Source organism: Antechinus flavipes, chromosome 1 (genome assembly GCF_016432865.1).
Source record: "Antechinus flavipes isolate AdamAnt ecotype Samford, QLD, Australia chromosome 1, AdamAnt_v2, whole genome shotgun sequence".
Taxonomy (NCBI): Eukaryota; Metazoa; Chordata; class Mammalia; order Dasyuromorphia; family Dasyuridae; genus Antechinus; species Antechinus flavipes.
This window is the reverse complement of record NC_067398.1, coordinates 640656548-640679896: the sequence shown is the minus strand read 5'-3', so window position 1 is coordinate 640679896 and position 23349 is coordinate 640656548. Positions and strand designations below refer to the sequence as shown.

The 23349-nt window shown below is 37.1% G+C and overlaps 1 protein-coding gene across 3 annotated transcripts in view; it reads left to right on the top strand.

Moving 5' to 3' along the window:
- The window catches only part of SLC45A4 (solute carrier family 45 member 4), a 140130-nt gene extending 122352 nt beyond the window's left edge, over positions 1–17778 (top strand). For 2 of the 3 annotated variants that reach the window (XM_051971158.1, XM_051971157.1), the window contains 4 exons: positions 263–1335; positions 3959–4058; positions 5884–6095; positions 11208–17778. In XM_051971158.1, the coding sequence (XP_051827118.1) occupies positions 263–1335; positions 3959–4058; positions 5884–6095; positions 11208–11567 (1745 nt within the window). In that variant the 3' untranslated portion in view covers positions 11568–17778. The remainder of the gene's footprint in view (positions 1–262; positions 1336–3958; positions 4059–5883; positions 6096–11207) is intronic. The other variant, XM_051971159.1, reaches the window with a different exon arrangement.
- Positions 17779–23349: the final 5571 nt, after the last annotated feature.

Sequence of the window (23349 nt, the reverse complement as noted above, 5' to 3'; positions counted from 1 at the left end):
AGTTAGGTGATGTGATTTGCCCATGGTCAAAAAGGTAATTTAGTAAATCAAAAAATACAAATCCAATCTTCTTTGTACTTTGTATAGTGTTCTTTCTTCTATACTATGTTGTCTCTATGGGAAGTTTTACTATATCTGAAAACAAATATCTGCAAGCTTTCTTCAAGATAAAGTTGGGATTTTCCTCACATATCCACAGACCTACACATGAGTTCCTCTCTCTTAGGCTCATAGTGTTTTCATTCTTTTTTATTTTCCTCAGGTCTTGGTGGAGCAACTGGCTATGTACTGGGAGGATTGGATTGGACACAGACCTTCTTGGGCGATTGGTTTAAAACCCAGTATCAAGTCCTCTTCTTCTTTGCAGCTGTTATTTTCACAGTGTCTGTTGCCCTTCACCTTTTTAGCATCGAAGAAGAGCAATATTGCCCTCAACAAGAGCGAATTGAAGAAGCAGATACCCTCTCCAGTGGCAAATTCAGTAACAGCCTCCCCCCCCTCAGCCGCTTGAATGTAATTAATGAGGGAGAGCCATATGGGGTTTCTATGTTTGCTGATGAAGTACAGTCTGAGCATGAGCTCAATCTGGACTATCTTGATGTGGACATTGTAAGAAGTAAAAGTGACTCTGTACTTCACATGCCTGATGCAACATTGGAAATTGAGCCAGAGCTACTTTTCCTTCATGACATTGAACCTTCCATTTTTCAGGACTCTTCAAATCCTAATACTCCCCGAAGCACCAGCCAGGAGCTTATGAAATGCAAACGGAGCCGTTTGTCCACTCTCCTCAGGGAAAATGAAAAAGAAGATGATATGTTGCTTGATAATCACTTCAATGAAGCCAAAGTCCCAAATGGCAGTGGCTCCCCACCAAAAGATCTCATCAATGGAAATTCTAAAATGGCCTTGAAGACATCGAACACTTCAGGCTCTATTCGGAGGAGAAGGCACATGTTCTACCGCCAGGCATCTTGCACCTTTTCATACTATGGCAAAGTGGGATCTCACCGTTATCGTTTCCGACGAGCTAATGCCATTGTGCTGTTCAAGTCATCCCGCAGCATGAATGATATCTATGACATACAGAAGAGACATCGTCAGAGGTGCAGACAAAGGAATCAGAGTGGGGCGACCAATTCCAGTGGTGACTCAGAGAGTGAAGAAGGGGAAACTGAGACCACAGTCATGCTGCTGTGGCTGTCCATGTTGAAGATGCCCAAGGAGCTCAAGAGGCTTTGCCTGTGTCACCTTGTGACTTGGTTTTCCATCATTGCCGAAGCAGTATTTTATACAGATTTCATGGGCCAAGTCATCTTTAAGGGTGACCCTAAGGTAAGTTAACAGAATCCAATATGTATTTGAGTCTGAGACACTTTTCAAACAATTAAACCCAACACAGCAGTTCTTAAGGGTTTTTTGTTGTTTTGTTTGTTTTTTTTTGATATGACGGTCCCATTTAACAGTCTAGTGAACCTAAGAGTCTCTTCTCAGAATGTTTTTTAGATGCATTAAGTTAAAGTTAATTTTTAAAAATATAAAATGAAACAAATTATATGGAAAAAGGATTAGCAACATATTTATTTCTTTTTAAAAAAAAATTCATGGGCCCTACCTTGACTACCTCTAGACAAACATGGCATACTCACATACATACTCACACACATATACATATATATATTCATCATATAATAATTTGATATCAAAATTGAGTAAGTTTGAATTTTACTGAGATTTTTGGAATACCCCCTTATTTAAATGAGCCATGTAGTATGTAGATTTTAGTCTTTTCTTCCATTGATGCCCCAGATTCTTGAAATTTATTAGAAAAGTCTGGCAGGTCTGCTAGGCTAAAAAATGATTCACGTATGGTCCCAGCATTGCATGCCTCTGTCATACAAGATCCAGTTTATCAAAGTTTAGAAAGGCTCATCAGAAGGCTGAGGATATTACATCAAAGGGAAGAATGAAAACCTAGATTTGGGGTCACACTAGAGGGGATATTGACTGTTGGTTTTATTGTAGCACAAATAGGGGTACAATTTTCGTTAGCAGGCAGATTGTTCAAATTTAGTGTCAGTGTATATTAACATATAATTGTAGAGATAGACAAGAGGAGCTGTGTCAGGGATTGGAAATGAAACAAGCCTTAATGAGGGCAAAGGATAGATAGCACTAAAAGGATACATCACCCTGCATTCTACAGTCCTGGGAACTGGCATTAAGGCGGAGAAAAGTTTGAGACAGTTTTCAGTTGAATTTTACTTGAACTTTTCAGTGGATTCAAGGCTTTCACCCATGTCAGGGTTTGATACTTTGTATGGTCAGGAGAATTTGTTAAGGCCTCTTTCTCCTGGGGTCCAAAAAAAAGGTTTTCCTTTGGATTTGATAAGAATCTGTCCTTGGAGCAGTTGGTAACATAGCCCCCGTGGAAAGTGGGTGAATGCTGAACAAAGATAACTTATGAAAATCTGGAAACATAAAATAATATTGTCAGAAGCAACATATTTATCTTAACTAAGTTATTTTTAAGCCCTGCATTTTTTTGTCCTGTCCATGTAGCCGCAAGGTGATTTGGGCAATGATAATGCTATTGAATCTGTGAAGTCATACAATTCCCTTTACCATTTGTCTGATAAGGTAGGTGGTGCTTTCACTGTGGGTAGACAACTTTTATCTGCTATCCTACAAGAAAAGTATCTGTTCATCATTAGCAAATAATAAAAAGTATATATTTTGCAAGAAGAGCATTTTGAATTAGAAAAATGAGTTCATGTTTTTTAAAAAGGTCCTTAATGGCAAAACATAAATGACTTGTTTATCTTCATAGACTTTATAGTTAACACAGTGACCAGCAAGTTTATAGTTTAAATATAAGAGGAAACATCCATTTTTTTAATGCCTCTTAAGTACCCAGTTCTAAAAGTTCTCTGTTTCCAGATCCCTTTCTCAGTCCTATATGTATTTCATGCTATTTCTCTCTCATAACTCAATTCAAAGCAAACATCAATGACAGTTGTCAAATTTTACAATGAGGTACAATTTACTAAAAATCAAAAAGGTTTTGTTTGATATAAACAAGATTTCTGAGGTTGTAGGAACTATATTCCCATTTAGCACCCCCCCCCCTTTTTTTTTTAAAGTAATTCTAGAGAGGAAAACCTTTTTAAATGGTACCTTTAGATCAACAGGCCTGGTAGTCTGGGGTACTTGACCAGATGATTTCCAGATGTCTTCCTCGATTGTCTAGAAGATTCTAGCCTTTCCTGCTAACCAAAATTGTAATCCTCTGTATCTTTTCTGTTTTCAAAAGATTTTAATTTATTTTTAATTTTGATGATTGTCTTGAGTTTCATTCTAGAGTTAGGGAAATGAAAGTTTCTGGACATGTTTAAGGGATGGGAGTGGGATTGAGGGAGCATTAGACTGGAAAATAAATTACCTGGGCATATAACAGCATGATTTGAGTCTCTGAGTTTTCTCAAGGTGAAGCAAGAGAGTTGTTCTGCCTGATCTTTAGAAATCTTTCTAAATATTAAGTCCTTATTATTTGTAGTGATAAAAAAAAAATACAGTACCGAAGGCATGCTTGAGCAGCGGATGTAGCATTCAGATATAGCACTTGAATCTTAGAATCACTGACAGATCATTTTAGGCAAAATTTTTAGGCCTTTCTGACCTCTTTTCTCATCTACATAATGAGAAGAATAATCCTATTTTACCTACTTGAGTAAGAAAATTCCCAGGTTAGGGTTTATTGAAATACTTTGAAAAGTATAAAGCTAAGTCCAAGCTTTACAAAGTAGTGATTAGCTTATTGCTATAGTTATTTATCACTAATTTTTTTCAGATATAGTGTTTAAAAGTTTAAATGTAATGTCATAACTTAGAATTTACCCATAAGCAATATAATACTGTAGTTCCATCCTATTAAACTCCAAATTTTTGTTTACAATAGGCACCTTCAAATTCTACTGCTTGGCATGCATATAATGCAGGCGTGAAGATGGGCTGTTGGGGATTAGTCATTTATGCTACTACTGCTGCTATTTGTTCAGGTAAATGAATCTGCCTTTAAAGGGAACCAGTGGGTTATGTGGGGCAGGATAGTAAAAAATGTTTCTAGATTGAACTGATTGAGCATTCAGGTAACTGGAAACAGGAAACTTGAAAACACCCCCCAAAATAGAAACTTATGTTTAGTATCTTTTTAAGAGTAAACTTTTTAAGAGTTTACCTTAATCTGTTGGTAGGCATTTAGATGTCTTTTTAAAACAATACATTGGATATTTTATATAGCTAGTCTTATAGTCATGAAATTGAATTGAGGTATTTGTTACTTCACCAAATACTGATTTTTCCACCAAAACCCCTCTTCCAGCAACTTTGTCATGGTACAGAGGTGATAGTGGGCTCTTAACAATTAGACAGGCAAATTTCAAGCTCTGACAGATCTACCAAGACATTAAAAACCTTGAATATGGGCATATATGTCATGTCATCTATAGACTAGCCTAACTAAATTTGGCCAAACCTTTATTACCAGGAGATTGGATATCAAGGAGGTGAGGGGAAATGAAAGGTGGCGCTCACCACAAGTGCATGAAGATTTCTTATTCTAAGGTCTTGTTATCTATATCATTTTAGGAAAGATTTATTGAGATGGAACTGAATTGTAGGGGGAAAAAATAGCATTTATTTGGGAAGGACCTATGTTGTCCTGGGCGTTACAAAAGAGGTAAAAGAATGACTTGATTCCTCTCTTCAAGGAATTTATAATATACAGTACTTAGGGAGATAAAGGTGAAAAATTAAAGGAAAAAAAACCCAAGAAGTTTCCCAAGTCATTGTGCAATAATTATGTGCTAGAGAGGAGGAAAAAGATCATGAAGAAAGAGTCCTGGAGTGATAAGAGAGAGCACCAAGGAGAATGCAGGCTCAGGGTTGGACTTTGAAGCTTAACGTACAGTTAAAGGCCCAGAGGCAATAATTTACTGTGGTACAGCTTGGGGGGGAGGGTGGAGAGAAAGAGATTGTAGGGGAAGTATTATGTTTGTGGGCAGAAAGGAGGCAAAAGATATGTTTCGGACTAGTGAATATACCTGGAACAGATGATTTTTATAGAGGAAGGAGGAGGAGATAAGGTTTGGATGGGCTTGGCTTAGATAAAAAGTTTACATTTTATTCTGAAGATATTTGAGCCATTGAGAATTTTTGCCAAGGGAAGAAACTTGATAAATGATTATCAATAATATCAATCCATTAATCCATTGTCATTGTATGGAAGGGGAATAAGTAGGATGAAAGAAATCAGTTAGCTGCTGAAATAATGACTTTAGGATTAGATCTTGGTGATGGGAAGGGAAAGAAGGGTCCTTGTAGGATAGATAGCACAACACATCGGGGAAGGGGGAAAAAGAGGGGGGGGGGGAAGGGCAGAAAGAGAGAGAGTAGTGCAAGATGATTCCAGGATTCAAAGTCTGACTTATTGAAATAGTTTAATCAGGAAGGGAAGTTGGCTCTATAAGAGAGTATAAGTTCAATTTTAAGGCTAGTAAGCTTGAGCTTCTAAAAGGAGATAAGCATGTTTTAGTGTGCTCCCCTCTGCCTAGTGCTGATTATAATCCACATCTAGAGATGACTTTGAGAGTGAAAGTTTTCCAATAGAAAGAGTATAGTAAAATTATTTCTTGTCACAAATATATTTGGTAAAAACTGAATTGTTTTTAAAAATAGCCTCATTGTAAAACTTCATTAGTATTAATTCCCTAGCTTAGATTAGGAGCGTCTGGAAAATAGGGACAATCAGAAGAATCAGTGATTGATTGTTGTTTCTGTATTATTCATTGGACTTTTGAACTTGGCTTTTTGTATTCTTTTCAGCCCTCTTACAGAAGTATTTGGACAACTATGAACTTAGTATAAGGGTGATATACATCCTAGGAACCCTGGGTTTTTCGATTGGTACTGCAGTGATGGCCATTTTCTCCAACATCTACATCGCCATGATAATGATCAGCACTATGGGCATTGTCTCCATGAGTATATCCTATTGTCCCTATGTACTCTTAGGACAATATCATGAGATTAAGGAGGTGAGTGCCAAGCCTACTTGTATTCCTTAGATTGAATAGCACATGTCTGTATTATAATAGAAAATATATGTTATTGATACACTGACTTTTCAAACTACATATTCTAGATAAATTTCCATAACTACCAGGATTTTTTGAACAAATTGGTTTCCATCAGTCTTAGTTACTCAAATAAGCTTAGAAATAAAAAAGAATCATTTAGTTCAATCTTTTTACTTTTACACAAGAGAAAAGAAGGTTGGGTGACTTGTCTAAGGGTATCCCTATATACATACATACATACATACAGTATACTGTATGTATGTATGTATATGAAACATAGTAAGGACTTGAACCTGCTACAAAAACTAGCCTCTTGTGCAATTTCTAAATATTTAAACAGAATAATCTCATTTTACACTTTTCTTAGGTCTCAAATTCTTCATTCATTGTATCCATTTCCTTACTGTCCATTCCTCAAACTCTTATAATCCAGTTTTTGTCTTTTGTGATTATCCTGAATCACCTTGTAAGTTGAAGACTTCTTACAAATTAATGGCCTTTTGAATAATATCATATTCCCTGACTTACTCTCTTTTTTTTTTCTTGGCAATCACTAAGTGCTATTTTTATATTGTATTTTTACTTTGTTAAATACTTCCTAATTATGTTTTTATAATTATACTTATTTTAACATTCATTTTTTACAAATTTTGAGTTCCAAGTAATCTCCTCCCTCCCACCTCTTCCCCAAACATTGAGAAGGCAAGCAATATGATACCAAGTATACATTGGAAATAATGTAAAATATTGTCATATTAACCATATTGCCCAAAAGAAGAAGAAAATTAAAGTAAGTCGAAAAGTATACTTCAATCTACTCTCACATCTTTTCTTTCTTTCTCTGGATTGAGCTTGCATCTTTTTATCTTGAGTTCTATGGAAATGTTCTGAATCATTGTATTGATTAGAGTAGAAGTCAATTCCCATTTGCCCTTCATTAGAATATTACTTTTAAGTGTGTGCAGTGTTGTCCTGGTTCTGCTCATTTCACTCTGTATGAGTTCATATAAGTTTTCTCAGGTTTTCATCGTGTTCATTGTTTGTTCTAGCACAATCATCCATCACAATAGTATGTATATACCACGCCTTTTTTGGACATTCCCTGGTTGATGGGCATCCCCTTCGCATTTTTAGGGTTTTTTTTTTTTTTGCCACTGTAAAAAGAATTCCTATGAATATTTTGTACAGAGAAACCCTTTTCTTTATTCTTTCATCTCTGTGGGATTCAAATCTAGTTGATGGGCTTAACATGCTTTAATATTCACTGTTGTATTCCGTTAGAACACAACCCTGTCTTTGTTAATGGCCTCTCGTCTTCCATGACACTGTTCTCTCTTAGTTCTTCTCCCACATGTCTCTCCTTTCCTTATCTTTTCCTGACTTCTTATCCTTCTCCTGTCCCAGGGTGTTTCCTGAGGGTCTGTCCTTGGCTCATATGTTGCAGCATTTTTTACATTGTTGAGCTTTTCTCAATGCAGACAACTCCCAAATCTATATCTCTGCCCTGAAATTTTTCCCATAGTTCCAGTCCCAAATTTCAGACAACCCACTAAATGTTTTTATCTAGACATCATACAGACTTAAACAGTAAATGCATCATCCCACAACTTGCCATTCTCCCTTAAATTCTCTATTCCTGTGGACAACATTCTCCACATCGAATCAAAATAACAAAGTTAGAAGAGATCTCAGTGGCCATCTAATACAACTCATCTCCTCAAACAAAATCTTTAGACCCATTTTCAGACAGACTAATGTCTAATCATGTCTTCCCTATTTTGTATTTGTGAAATTGAATTCTAGAGCCACTTTGTACACTAATCCTACTAAATATTTGTGTTTAGTTCCCTTCATTCATTCTCCAAGATCTTTCACATATCATTTGACTGTTATTTCAGCACCTGCAGATATAGTTCTTCTGGGTCCACTGATTTGACTTTTTGAGGAAATACTAAGGATTTTCCTACTGTGTTTTATCTTAAAGATCAGCTCCCCTTCAGCCACTTTTTTTTCTGTTCTTAACTATCCAGAAGTGATTCATCTTATTTAGGGTTTTTTGTTTGTTTGTTTTGTTTTGTTTTGTTTTAAACAGAAGCAAAAAAAAAAAAAATGTGCTTTCTGCTTCTCCTTGGTGGTCTTCTAAGTTGCCAAGAGCAAAAGCCCTTTCTGTCTTGTGATTCCTTTGCTTATTCCAAAATCATTGAAAATGGCCCTTTTTGGAGTAGCTAGGTAGAACGATAGAGCATAGGGCCCTGCTGTCAGGAGGACCTGAACTTAAATACACTTCAGATATTTAACACTTATTAGTGTGTGACCCTAGGCAACTTAACCCCAATTAACTTTACCCCAATTGCCTCACTTCCTCCTTTTTTGTTTTCCTCGACTTGTAGCTTCAGTATAACTCCTTTGGAGATATTATTCTTACATGATAATACCATGTTTGTGTATTCATCATTTATTACCTTCTCTAGCTTCCTTCCTTCCTCCCTTCCTTTCCCTCCCTTCCATTACCTATTGAGGTTAAGTGATTTGCCCAGGATCACACAGCTAGGAAGTGTTGGATCTGAAATCAGATTTGAACTCAGGTCCTCCTGACTTCAGGGATGGTGCTCTATCCACTGCACCACCTAGCTGCCATTCTTTACACATATTTTTAAGATAAAATTTATTGATGAGGTTTCTATGCATTTACATCAGACAATTCTTAATTTTCATCCTCCTTCCTTCTGTTACTTTCAGTTTGTGAGATTCTACCTTTCATTCCTTTGAAATCTGTTTTTCTAAAACCTAAGAGGGCAAGGCAAATGATGCCTGACTTTCTTTTGCTCAGTCACAAATTCTAAGTAGTAGGGAGAACTCTCCTTTCCCTGCACATCCCCTCCCCCCCCCAAAGTTTTCATCATTTGTTCCCCAATAATCATAATTTTCCTCTTGCTTCCTATACCTTTTAGATCATGAAGTTACCAAGACATGCCAGGTTTTAGTGCAGTGTTTTGCAGAGAAGAGCTGCCTAAGATTCTATATAGTCATCTCTGAGACCACATTTTTTTCCTTTGTTTTCCTAATTCATGACCTGTTTCTTATTTATTTAATTTTTGTCCACATTATTTATGTAGTCTAGTCCTAAAATCACTTCTGCTTCTCTTTCCATTGGTATTGATCCAGATACTCCTTTTTTTTTTTTTTTTTTTTTTTTGGAATATAGGAAAGATTTATTTTATATTCTTACAAGAGTGGGTGCCTAGATGAATAAACACCCCTTTGAAACTCCAAAGGAAGCATTTTATTTCCTATCCTGAAGCACAAGTGCCTCCCCTGATTCCCCATTAAGTGGATGTTACAGAATTTACATGACATGAATTCCCTGCCCCCAAAGGAGCTTACTTTCTTTTGGAGGAAGATAAAGTCCATCCTTGCTTATTCCTTGATGTCCTTGTGAGTTTCAGTTTTCTAATTTGTTTCATAGCTCCAATTTAATTTTCATAACCATGAGGAAAAATGTCCATCAGTTTATCACAATTTCGCCCTTTTTTCTTTTTAATAATTTGGTTTCCACATCCTTTTCTAACCTTTCAGATTTGACTAATTTTTACATCCCACTTCATAATAAAAGTCTGTTATCTCCTGTACAGATCTCCTTACACAGGATGGATATTTAATCCCTGAATTCTCTGCTAATTCTTCAGATAGGATTGTACTACAAGTGAAACTTGGATTGTACACATGTTCCTCCTCTTCCTGCCAATAACCTTTCTAGAATCATTCTATTTTCCCATGCCATTCTTCTAGAGGCATCTAACTATTCAGTTATTTCCTTCAGTGCTTCTCTGCTGTAACATCCAATAATATTTACTGACCAGAGTAGAAATGACCCAAATTCAAAACTAGATTTCTAGCTTGACTTCATTGGTTTCTATCCTTAACTTAATTCTTCCTGATTCACTCTTTCTTACTTCGAATGCCAAGGTAAAAGGAATAGCCAGTTGGGTCGGTGCACAGATGCTCACTCAATTCTCAGGTGAAGCAGATTTGAGAGGGCTGCCTCCACAACACTACCACGGTTTGCTTGAAGCACTTTCATCCGAGAAATTGTCAGAATTCCTCTCAGTTCCATTCCACTATGTGTACATGCCACCTCAGTCCCTAGAGTTTGGGATCTTTCACCCTGCCATGAGAGGCAAGATGGACTAGAATAAAGCATTGCAATTCTCCCCAGGAATGTTGTTTTGGGAACAGGAGGAATTCACTCTCATATTCTTCCATACCCAAAGGGAATGATCCAGATACTCTTTACACATACTTCCTCTCCAGTGCATGTGTTTCTTGATGTATTTTAATAAAGTTCTCATTAATCTGCTTACCTCTGCTGATTGCTCATTTCTCAGTCTGTCCATTATACAACCATCTGAGTAATATTTCTAAGACACTATTCTGGATAGATTACTTTATTTCTCAGAAAACCATTTCTTACCAAATAAAATACAATTCTGTATCCTTTGATTAAAACTTCCACAGTCTGCCTTAGATTGTTCCCCTTTTAAACAGTGATTCATGCACAATCTCAGAAGGCTGTCCATTCTAACTTAGACTCAGCCAAGAGTTTTCCAGCTTTAAGGTGAGCATCTTCAAAGGAAAAATTTGCCACCTCTTTTCCTTTTGAATAAGTCAGTCGTGAGTCAGTTCTTTGTCCCTCAGGAATGAATTTGCTTTTTTTCCTCATACCTACTACTTGTTCTTGTCCCCTAGAGTCACTTCTATGTTTGTCATCCTCCAGGATGACAGGGATCTCTTTAATCTTCGTATTTCTCATAGCACTTTGGCTGGTCTCTCCTTCTCCATGATTTCATTCTTCATGGTAGCATGGTTATTTCTATGTATTTCTTTACTTCAAACCCTCCCTCCCCCCATTAATGGCATGTGTAAGCTTAATTACAGCAGGGTACATGTTGTATCTGTTGTTCTATTCCAGGATTGGGCTTTGCATAATAAGAGTTTCTTAATAAATGTTTGCTTAATGGATAGAAGTCCTTCTAACTCTCATCTATCCTCATCTCTTTTTTTTCCTTGCAGTATGTGCAGCATAGCCCTGGAAATTCAAGGCGTGGATTTGGCATTGATTGTGCCATCCTTTCCTGCCAGGTTTATATCTCCCAAATCCTTGTGGCCTCTTTACTGGGTGGAGTGGTGGATGCTGTAGGTACAGTCTGTGTTATTCCCATGGTGGCATCAGTGGGATCATTCTTGGGCTTCCTGTCAGCAACATTTCTGGTGATTTATCCTGATGTCTGTGAAGAATCCAAAGAAGAGCATAAGGGACTGTCTTCTCGGCAAATGGCTGGAAGTGGCCACACTGAGGAGAAACCCAATGTTTTAAAGCTCTTTCGGAAAGAGGAGTCCCCAGTCTCAGTAGAGAGCGAGTCAGTCATCTGAATTTGCCATTCTTATTTATACACATTCCAAGCAGGAACTGGAGCCGAGTGTGGAGATAGTCTTAAGAGGGGGGAGGGAGTAAGAGAAGTTCCTCAACGTTCTATAATTGATATTGCCTGAATTATGGCATAAATAAGATTGTGTGCGAAATGTACTCAAAATTCATTAGTCTTAGGTTAAGTTTGAACCAGTAGGCAAATGTATAAAACTGATTGTTTTCTCCACTTTAAAAAATAGGAAAAAAAAAAAAACCGAAAAACCCCACATTGCTTATGAATTCTTTTTTTTAAAACTAAGAATAAGATCTTTTGATTCCAACTATTACTCAAAATCTTCAGGTATATTGTTCTGCATGTTTTTAACATGTTGCTGTATAGACAATAAGCAAATTTAGAAAAATTAAGAAATATTTTGCCTTTTTTAGATTGTAATTTCAAACAGAAAGCTATTTTGACAACTTTTATGAGATATCATCTGAATCCCTCAGATAATGCTAGTTTAACTTGAATAGACTCTTTTATCAGAAATTTTTTTCACAGACTACTATCAGTCTGACAGCTATAGTTATTTGGTCAAATTTCACCATATTTTTTTGATGCAACTATTAAATATTTTTCTTTACAATCACTTTAGGGGGAAAAACATACAAGTGTAGTTTTCTTTTTAAAAAAATTCATTGGACATTTTCCTCAAGACAGACTGATCTAGGCCCAGGGGATGGGGGTTAGGGGTGGGAGATAGGGTTGGGAACATACCAAAGGTGGGGGGAGCAGCCCGGAAGGTGATCTTGTGTTTGAAACACCCACTTGACAAGGACAGTTTGTTTTTAATGCATCATCGGAACATGCTGTGATATGACATTAAGAGAAGACCCTTTATTTGAACTGGTGAATGTGCTGCATTGTGTGTCTGTCTGGTGTGTGGGCCCGTGTGTTTGTGGTGAGAGATATGTTGTTTTCCGTGTCACCTGATGCTGATCATCTCTTAAGCAACCAGAGGGTATTCTCCTATTCTAAGCCAGCTTCACAGAATGGGTGGGGAGCCCTCTGGGAAAGTGAGGGTGGGGATTTTTATTTTTTTAATTGCACTTTTTATCATCTTGAACCTTTTGTTGGGGAAATCATGAGAGCTGAGTTGAAGGCCTAGCGCCACTGTGACAGCATGAAGGCCTACCTCTGATTGGCGTGGGATTGTCTGGTGATCACAGAATCCATGTCTAAGGTGGCCTTGGGCCTTTACAGGAAAAAAAAAAAAGGATCTCGGTGAGCTTGTGTGCCTTGCCTGCCGCTGGGTGGGTGGCAGGGGCACCCACTGCAGCCCTGGGGCCTCTGCTGACCTCTCAGCTACAGAATCCTGGAATTTGGACTTTCTTAAGGCAATCTGATGGGCGTGGGCTTTTTTCCCTCCAGAACAAAAGGAAAGACTGCTCTGTTTTCTACATTTAAGAGAACCTTTAGTATTTCCAGTTTTCATATACAAGCAAAACTCAGAGTGGGGGTAAAAGTAGAAAATGCAGCTGCTATTTGGAAACTTCTCTCCAACCACAGTTTCTCTGTACACCAAGAAGCTCCTGCTCTTTCTTGTTAGCAGTGGCCACTGACTGGGAGGAAGCAGATGGATTTCAGGGAAGAGAGCCGGGAGCCCGATGCAGATTAAACTGATCAATTGAGACAATTGTGGTACTGCTGCCTCAAAGTAGTTGTTTTTTAAAATAAAGTACTTTCAGATGCATGTGAATCATGCTGCAATATGATCATTCAAAAGCAAATATATATTTCAAGATAAAACTAAGAAGTTTTTAAAATAAATTACTTGAATTTTCAGTGTATATAAGAGAATGAATATGTTTTAATGTACTGATCTAATCTACATTCTTGCCAGTGTCTGTAAGTTGCTGATGGGAATATGTTTCTTTTGTTTGTTTTGTTCATAATAGCTTTCTCAGTCTGTGTTCATTTAAGTTAGACTCCTACCAGAAACAAATGTGCTGTGTTAAGTTGCTGGAATTTCCTAGCTCACAAGGACACCAAATTGCACAGGACTTTTTCCAAGTCTCAAATGTTGCTTGACTGTTTTCTAAACTTTGGTGGGTTTTTTGTGTGTAGAACTCTTATGTGTATGTGAATTTTTTTGCTTAGACAAAAACCAACAGTACTACTGAAGGCATTTACAATCTTACTCAAAACCATGCAGTTTGTTTAAAGTTCGCTTGCTACCCTTCGGGAAGCTGGCTTTTCTATCACCTTTCATTCACTGGAACAAGTTCTGTAGGCAGGGAGTCTTGGGGATTTTTCACTAGGCTTGATGCCACAGGCAAGTTGTGATACACAGCTCACTTCATATCATTTTACACCTTTAAAATACTGTTTGTTAAGACTTTTGATTGTTTAGAGGGCCATGGTCATATGGCTAAAGGCTTGTTGATCCACTTACAGGTGCTACCCTTTTAAAAATTCAGAAAAAGAATGAGGGAAAGGTTATAATGAGAACACAACCAGTATGTTTATATTGTTAATACATCTTCATTTTTTTTTTTTAATGAATTAGATGGACCTTTCTTTCCAGAGCTCTGTTGCCTGTAGATTATCTCATTTTGCTGGTTGCAAATATGATGTTTATGTGGCAGGTAACTTAAGGAATACCAAGGATGAACAATATTAATACTTGTTCACAGACAGGAAAGAGAGACTGGGTACAGAAATCCTAAATTTCAGTTTTATTTTTTGCCAACAGGTAGTGTCTACAGGGCTGTTCCTAGAGGATGATGGCCATCTTTAATCCATGTCTTCATCTTTTACATTCAAGTCTTCACTCAGACCATGGTCTTTTAAAAAGAATAAAGTTAAAATACCAAAAACTAGCATGTTCAAATTTTAAGATCTTATAAAAGTAACTTGCAATTTGGTTAACATCTTTTTACAGAATAACATTCATGAAAAAGTTTTTAAAATGTGCCTGATGGCACGCAGTCACTGTCAATATGTTCGGGTTTTTTTCCTTTTTTTCTTTCTTTTTTTTTTTTAAACATGGGCAGAAGGAAATTGCTGCACACTTTGGTAGAAAATTTTAAGCTATAATTTCTTCGGATGTTTTGCAACCAAAGTATATCTAGTACTATGTAAGCTAATGTTTCTACATCAGAAACAAAGGGGAAATGCCTTGCAGTTTAAGCCCAAAAAGATTCTGGTAATGTTGAAGCTCTGCAGTTTAGCTTTCAGGGAGACAGACACATTAACCAATATTTCCTTGGTTCCCCTTCTGTTCTCCTCCCTTCTCTATGCCTGAGATATATAGAGGATAAATGTCTTCTCACTTCTTAGGATGTTGGGGAGTCCTTTTGTCTCAGCTCCTCAATGGCAGTCAAATCACTTAAAAGATTGTACTGTTGAAAGTGTAATCACCTTGTGTCTTAAAAAGAGATGGGAGGAAGGAGTTTTAGCATTTTTCCACAGCAGATTTGTAACTGCCTGAGTGAAAACATTCTCTATTTTATATATATCTAAAATTAGACTTCAGATAAAATATGTACTGTAGCAGAATTGAACATTAGTGGTTAATGGTAAGGGTGATTTTTTTCCTTCTCTTAAAAATGTGTCTGTATATTTTCATATCAGCAAATCTGATTTGACTGTTACTGTACTTTTTGAAAGGTTCAAGTAGCTTAACATAAGCTCTCCGTACTGTGCACTGGGTAAAACACTTGGTTTAGCCAGCATCTGGCCTAGTGTTTTATGAAAACAAAACTTATAAAGGTTGTCTCACTAGGGATCCTCAGGGTTGAAGACTCTGGTGGCTGAAGAACACATTGAGAGTTAAGCAAGGTGCCCAGAAAAAAATGTGTTTTTGTCCAACAGAATGGGAATTTCTCTGGCCTGCTTCTTTCAATTGCTTGATTCCTATGCATTAAAAATACCCATTTCCAAAATAATTGACCATTTATCAGATTTAGGGATTAAGACTTTTCTTTCCCCTATTGTATGTAGATGAGAATTAAGGGAAAAAAAATGAATTCTTAAAAGTTTATCCAGTATTGGAAAGAAATAAGAAGATGGTGTGGGAGGGGTTTGAACTATATCCATTACAGTTATGAGTGTGAAGTTTGGGGGTCTTGCTTGTGTCCCCTTTTGCATTGTTCTCCTGTTTTCAAAGGGTCACTTTCAAAGTTTGACCACAAGAAGCTCTGGAATGAGTCTGATGAGCTGGGAATTCTGTTAACTGTAGTATCTTAACTGAAGCAGGGGGAAAAAAATCAGTCTTTTAAATAGGCTTTGCAGCAAATGTGTGGGTTTTTTCAGGTGCAATTTTATGACCAGTTTAACTAACAGAAAGACACTTGATATTAACCTGCTGGGGTTAACAAAGAAATGATGAATAAAGAGGGATTTTCATCTTAGTTTGAAGACTCCTGACATTATATCTAGTTACCTTCTGTGGTAGCAGTGCTCAGTGCCCAGAAGGTTCTAGAAGGTGGTGGGTGTTACTCTTCTAAATTCATTTTTAGATTGTCCCAATTGCCCTGGTTAATTTGAAAGAGAGCTTACAATTTGAAGAGGACATCTCCCCTCCATACTTATTCAAAGCAAGTTTACTTATTTATAGCAGTCCTTTAAAAGATCCTTCTTTTAAAAAAAAAAAAAAGTTTTAGGCAATCGTCAGGACTAGTGATCCCAATAAGTCTCTCCACATCACGTTTACTGATGTATGAAAAAGATCATCCTGTTTTCCAGAATTTTTTCCCTAGGCTGAATAAATTATTCTTAGGTACAGAGTATATAAAGAGCAGCAAAATGAATGCTAACTTCATTTCATAGCATCCCATCTTTAAGTTTGGAAAGTCTCTTAATGACAAGTCTCTTTGTCAGCCAGTCCCACTACCAAACAAGTGAAAAGAGCACCAAATGTTGCAGGAAATAAATCCCTGGAACAGAGGGAGAGAGAGAATTGTGTTGTGTGTGTGTGTGTGTGTGTGTGTGTGTGTGTGTGTGTGTATTTGTGAAAAAATACCAAATTACTAACTTTTAGTAGACACCTTGCTTCTATCTTTTGTGTCTGTATCTGACCCACCAAACTGTAAATTATATGTGCTAAGGGGTCCTCCCCTGAAAGTGAGCTGGCCAGAGCAAATGTAATTTCCATGTTACATTGGGACAATAGTGCTTCCTTCTGATGAAGTGCAGTATTTTAGCATCAAGTGAGATAGGATATTATTGGGGAAGCTTTCCTCAAAAACAGTCTTTTCTTCCTCTTTTCGTATTAGGTTACCAGTGGCAATACTTATCCCTGGCACCCCCAAATGAGACAATCCAAAATCATTTAAAAATAAATCATTTGTTACCTAAATTTTATTTACTTCTGATGTTTGATTTTCTTTGTGCAAAAGTCAAATTTTCCAATGCATCAGAGAAACAACTTAAGAAGAATCTGTCCTCATTGTTTTTTCTCCTTGGCCTGAAAGCCTGAATTCAATTCTTCATTTATGGCTGGTGAATAGGCTCATTTTCATGGCCAGTGGAAACCTACTAACCTGTCAAAAACTGTCATCCTTGCTTTTTTGTGTCAAAAATTCCCAAATGACATTGGGGAAGCTTCCCCACTGATGACAGATTTTTTTGTTTTATTTTGTCCTTAAGGTATAGGAGCCATCAAGGAGCTTTCTTGTCCCACTAATGTTTTCAAATAGAATAGTTCTTATGTAACATGGAAATGAGTTTTCTCTTGGGAGCTTGTTTAAATGCCTCGTGTCAATGGAAAAGCTGCATATAGGCATCTCATAACAGAAATATTTAGTTCCGTTGTGAACTGGTGGTAATGACAACTACTTTTTATCAACTTATTAAGTTGGGGCACTATACTAGCTCTTGCTGAGTTTAGCAATGTTATATGTGTGTGTTAAACACATAATGTTGTTAAGTTTTATGAGAAAAAAAGGGATTAAAGCAAAGTAATGTCACAGATGGAATTTTTTTGAGTGCATCAATGGCACAATATTGCATTTATTTCTATGCTGTTGAGCTTTTGGGGGATTTATTTTTTAAGGTAAAGGATTTGTTGCATGACCGACTGTTTTTACTGTTCTGCACTTTCTGTTTGTATAATCTAATTTCATTTATGAATAGAAAAGGGGGGGTGGATTTAGACATACACTCTATATGTGTCCCAGTCCGTTATTCTACAGTTGAATCTTAATAAACATTTCAGTAAGTTTATGAAATGTGTGTGTGTCCTTTCCATCTTCACAAGAAAAAGGGAGAAAGTTGGCACTTTGGCCTTTGAGATCAAAGTGTTTCCCCATCCTTTCTTAGCTTTCTTCCCCCCATGGTTTCTTACCCTGCTCTTACTATCTCATCATGGAACCCAAACTTCAAAGTTCAACTCAAGTGCTACATACTCCAAGAAGATTTCCTGACTAAAATAGACTTCTCCCACCCAAACCAGAATAGTTTCCTTTCTTGATTCTCAAATAGCACTTTGTTGTCAATTAGGCTAAGTTTTTATCCTATGTAATATATTTTATGCACTTAAAAGACTATTTGATTGCCAAAGGTGACACAAGTTTAAAATTCACCAGACTAGATAGTCCATAAAATTCTTGTCTCAAAGACTTTTTAATCCTATCTGCCAGGACTTAGGTTCAGAGATAGACATTCAGTTGATGAAAGCATGGGCTTTTATTTCTCTGAGATGGGACAGATTATAAACATGGTAAAGTATCCTTGGGAATTAGTTGCCTCTCTTGAATGATTAGATTCAGTAATTCTATTCAATAGAAGTGCTAAATTGCTCCTGGTAACCTTTGAAAAATTAGAGAGGAAAAAGGAGCTGCTATATGATTTTTAAAATCTGTAGGCCAAAAAGCTTGACAACTTCCTGGTTAAAAAAAATACTAAAACATCTTTAGAGAGATTATAAAGTTTCAGCAAGGCAATCGGGAAAGAAGAATTAGGTACTATGCTAAGGACTTTTTACAAGTAATGTATTTAAAAATGACCACTGAGATGGTTTTGAGAAGAGATCATGATTAATTTCTTAAAAAAAAAAAAAAAAAAAAAAGATATAGTTGATCTATTGGCAGATTAGCCAGCCAGCCAGAGATACCATTTTTACCAGGATTTCAGTAAACAATTAGTTTCAAGATCAATTATGGACAAAATGGATAGATGTAGGATAGACAAATGGGCAGTCATATGGACTAAGAAATGATCAATTATACTCACAGTGTAGTCACTAATCATTTAAAGTCAAGTTAGAATGGATGTCATATATCTATACATAGATATATGTTTAATGCTGGGCTATTTAGACCTTTTTGTCAGTGAGTTGGAAAAAAAGTATGCTTAATTACATTTGTAGGTGATAGCTCCAAAGAATGTGGCAGGGCCAACATTATGAAAGACAACCCCTTTCACTAGAGATCTTGAAAACAATCTAGTTGTCTTTTTCAAGGGGATTCTTAACAAACTAGAAGAAAAGTTTGAATTCAAGACTCATTCCCTGTCTCAAGCTGTCTGAAAGCAAGTCTTGCTCAGTTCTGCGGCCTCTAGTTTTGAAGACGGGGCATTGAGCCTTCTAAAGTATTTCAGGGGATAAGTGATTTCATCAATGTGAGATTCCTTCTGGCTAAAAATCACAATTCTCCATATCTTAATAATTTTCATGAATTCCTATCACCAAACCAAAAAAAAAAATCCCCTTTGCTAATAATCCTAAAAGCTCATGTTGTGATGTCATACTAATAGCTAACATTTACATAGCCTCTCTATGCTCCAGTGTTACCATGGGGCTTTACAATTTCACAACAATCCGGTAGGTAGGTACTATTATCCCCATTTTACAGATGATATTGAGGCAGACAGCAATTAAGTGACTTGTATAGGCTCATAAGAATGGTATCTTATGATTCCAGAATTTAAATGTGGGAACTTTTATTACTCCAGACCTGGTATTCTTATTCATTGCACCACCTAGTTGCTTCTATTAAAGTTTACAGAGTGCTTTACTGAAATTCATTACCGTAAATAATCCATTTTTAGGTGAAGTAACTTAATCCTGTTCATAGTGCTTGTGTCAGAGACAATATTCTAACAACTGAGAGAAATAGTTGCTCTGTCATAAAACACCGTAGCAGGCTACTTTTGTTTCCTTTCTAGACAGGTTGACAGACCTGTTCAAATCTGGTCTTAGGCATTTACTAGCCTTGTGACTAAACTTGAGTTTGTTTAGTAACTTAGTTGTCTCAGCTTTTATTCCCATTTTTCAGTTCAGGAAACTGAGGCAAATCTTCCAGGATTCTTCTGAGTATCAAATGAGATATTTGTAAAGCACTTCACAAACTGTATGGCACATAATACTCAGTTGTTTCAGTTGTGTGCTTTCTTGGTAAAGATACTACTAGCATGGCTTCTTTCTCCAACTCATTTTACAGATGGGGAAATTGAGACAAACAGCCTGACATGATTTGTCCAGTATTACAAACTAGTGAGTATTTGAGGCTGGACTGAATTTGGCTCTTCCTGACTCCAGTCCCAGTGCTTTGTCTACTGTGGCACATAGCTGTCCTTGGAACATAAACAGACACCATATAACATTAGCTATTATTTTGGAACAAGTTCCACACAAATGGATTTGAAATCGGTTGAGTGGTCATATTTAAGAAATTGCCATTGACGGTCTGATATCTCCTTAGGAAGTCTCCCTAGTCTTATTATTCCAGCTAAGATGTAAGAATTAACTGAGCAGAGCTCAGTTGGTCAATTGTTTTTCAGTCATGTCTGACATGTAAGCTTTTCTTGGCAAATGTGCTGGAGTGGTTTGCCATTTCCTTCTCCAACTAATTTTACAACTGAGAAAACAAGCAAAAAGAGTTAAGTAATCTGCCCAGGGTCACACAGCTAGTAAGTGGCTAGAGATAGGTTTGAATTCATGAAGTCTTCCTGACTCTAGGTTCAGCAGTCTATCCAATGCACCACCTAGCTGTTCCCAAAACCCAATTACTGCAGCAATTAAGTAAAGCGTGCCGGAGTAATAATCAAGAAGTTCAATGAGAAACTATAATAGATGACTTTTTTCTAGTTCAGTATTCCACAAAGAGATTGCCATAAGCCTATGAGCTATAGGGACGGTGCCCAGCCAGAAAAGCCTATACTGGGAGAGCAGACCATGGAAGCATCCCAGCCAATCATGGATATTTAAAACTATAGCTTGGAGGTAGGAAGTTGGGAGCATGGACCAGGGGGAGACACCTGATTCCGTAGCTATGTCTTTGGGGGAAAGAAATCTGCATTGTAGACCACACATGATTCAAGGACAGAAGAGATTGTCACTTTAACCCTGAGTTGAATCCTACAAAACTCAGATTGGAAGATATTTATTCAGTTTATTCAGAAGAGACAAAGAACTGAGAAGAATGACTTTGGTAGGAAACATAATTGGTATTCAAATCATTGATTGTATTGTTTCTATCAATACTATTTACTTGTTGCATCACAAACATGGAAGTGCTAATTTGGGGAGAATCCTCCCCTAAGTAGAAGAGACATATAAATGGAACCTGTTAGCCTTTTTTTGCTTGCTGTTAAGCAAGTGACTGTTAAGTCACTTTTCTCTGAAGCCTAGAGACTTGGAATCACCTAGCTTTGCATGCTTAAAAGTTCAGAGTTTGATTTTTTCCCTTTCCTTCAAATTTCAGCAAAAAGCTTTGCTTCTTTTCTTCTGTCCCCATTTCCGTAACTTTCCTTAAGATCATTCTCAGGATATTTATCAGTGCCCAAACCATAAAATAAGAATGTATCCTACAATAATTGCCACCTTCTAATGTCATTTCCTATATGTCATCTTTAGATTAATTATGAAACCCAACCCATTATAAGTCAGAGAATTTGTTAATAGCTAATAATATTAGATGCAGGTTCTTTTTCTTTTTACTTTATCATTTAAAGTATAGTTCTCCCAGGTCAATCAGTCGATCAAGCTGAGATTGACTTAACTCTCCAGGAACATTCTCCTTTACTTTGGGCAGAATCCCACCCAATTGGGAGAGCTTATTTCTGATTAAAAGATTAAGAGAAATAGTTTGGATGGAGTTGGATCTCTTTCAGCTGAAGGCTTTTATGGGAGACTGGCAAAAGATCTTCCAGGATGGCATACCTGTATCAAAAAATTTACTGTCCTCTCTGAGCAAAGCAAATTGAAAAAACAAAAGGACACATTTAGAGAATCTATTCCAAATGTTTGGATGGACTATTTGTGTCTGACTTGTGGTAGAACGTTCTGAACTCATACTGGTCTGATCAGCCCCAGTCAGATACACTACACTCTGACTCCCAACATTTCTTTGGTCCTCCTTGAGAACAACCAACAAACTGTTCACTACTCAGAGTTGAACTATGTTCTCTCATCTGTCCTTCTCTTGGATATCTAAAGTAGATGTCCTTGTAGGCATCTCAAACTGAGCATGTCCAAAGCAGAATTCATTCTTTTCTCCTCCAAGTCTCTTCCTCATAAATTTCCCTTTCCCTATTGAATACACCACCATTTCCCAGTTACTTAGGTCCCAAACTTTGGTCTCATCCTCTGCTTCTCACCGTCATTCACCACTCCCCTTCCCCACATCCCCATCCTTTCCTTAGCTAAATCTTATATTTTCTTCCTCTTCAATATCTTGCATTAATGTCTGCTTCCCTTCACTTAGACAACCAGATCTCTAGATCAGGTCTTTATCTCCTTTTACGTGGTCCATTGAAACAGACTTTTAACTGATTTTTCTCTGCCTGGAACTATAATCCAATCATTGCTGCCAAAAGGTGCCAATATACTCCCCATTGGTTTCACTTGTAACTTTCCAAACCAAAATATCCCACTTTGACCATCTCTCCCTGAGTTATTGTCCTTGAAGGCAATTGTTTCATATTCATATTCCCAGTATTTAGCAATTCTTGGCACCATAGTAAGTGCTTTATCCTTCCTTGTTCATTCATTCATTCATATAGTATAATGGGCACTTTGGCCAGCATCTAAAGCTCTTTCCAGTACTCCAGTGCTGAGATTCTTTCATCTTTTGGGGAGAGGATCATTAACTTGCAGCAGGGAGCAGCTTCTGTATCTACAAAGGTCTCCTTTAATGTTGTAGAAAATCAGTCAAGTAGATAAAGAAAGTGGGGTACAGTGGATAAATAGAATGCGGGTTGAGTTTGAAGTCAGAAGATTTAGCTTTAAATTTCCCCTTTGTTGCTTACTTTAGACAAATTAAATTAAATTCTGCCTCAGTTTCCTTATCTGTGAAACAGGAGTAACAATAACTAGTTCCTACCTAGAAGGCTGCTGTAGTGCACAATCATGAGATAATGTGGGTCAAGTATTTTGTAAACTTTAAAGCACCACATAATTGTGGGTAACATAAAAAGCTATTATTTTTAATTCCTGAAACCTGTGCTCTGAGATATTTCAAAGAGAGATCAGATCTAGGACTATGAATACCGGTTCTGGAGCCCACCACAAGCAATCTAGCTTACTGGAGGTGGGTTTTGAGTAGGGACACAGCACCCCCTGCCGTCCAATCTGACAAAGGTCCAGAGCATCAGCTCTCCAATTGGATCTGTCAACAAAGGACTTTAAAGGATCAGCTAGTTCAACTTCTTTGTTTTATGGAGGGGGAGACTAAGGTCCAGAGTTAGAGCTGAATTTAAACAAAATTCTTCAAGCAAAAAGCTAGATGAACACTTTCGGTGTATCATAATAGGGGTTCTTTGTCATGTTAGGTGGCCCCTGAACATCCCTTCCAATTGAA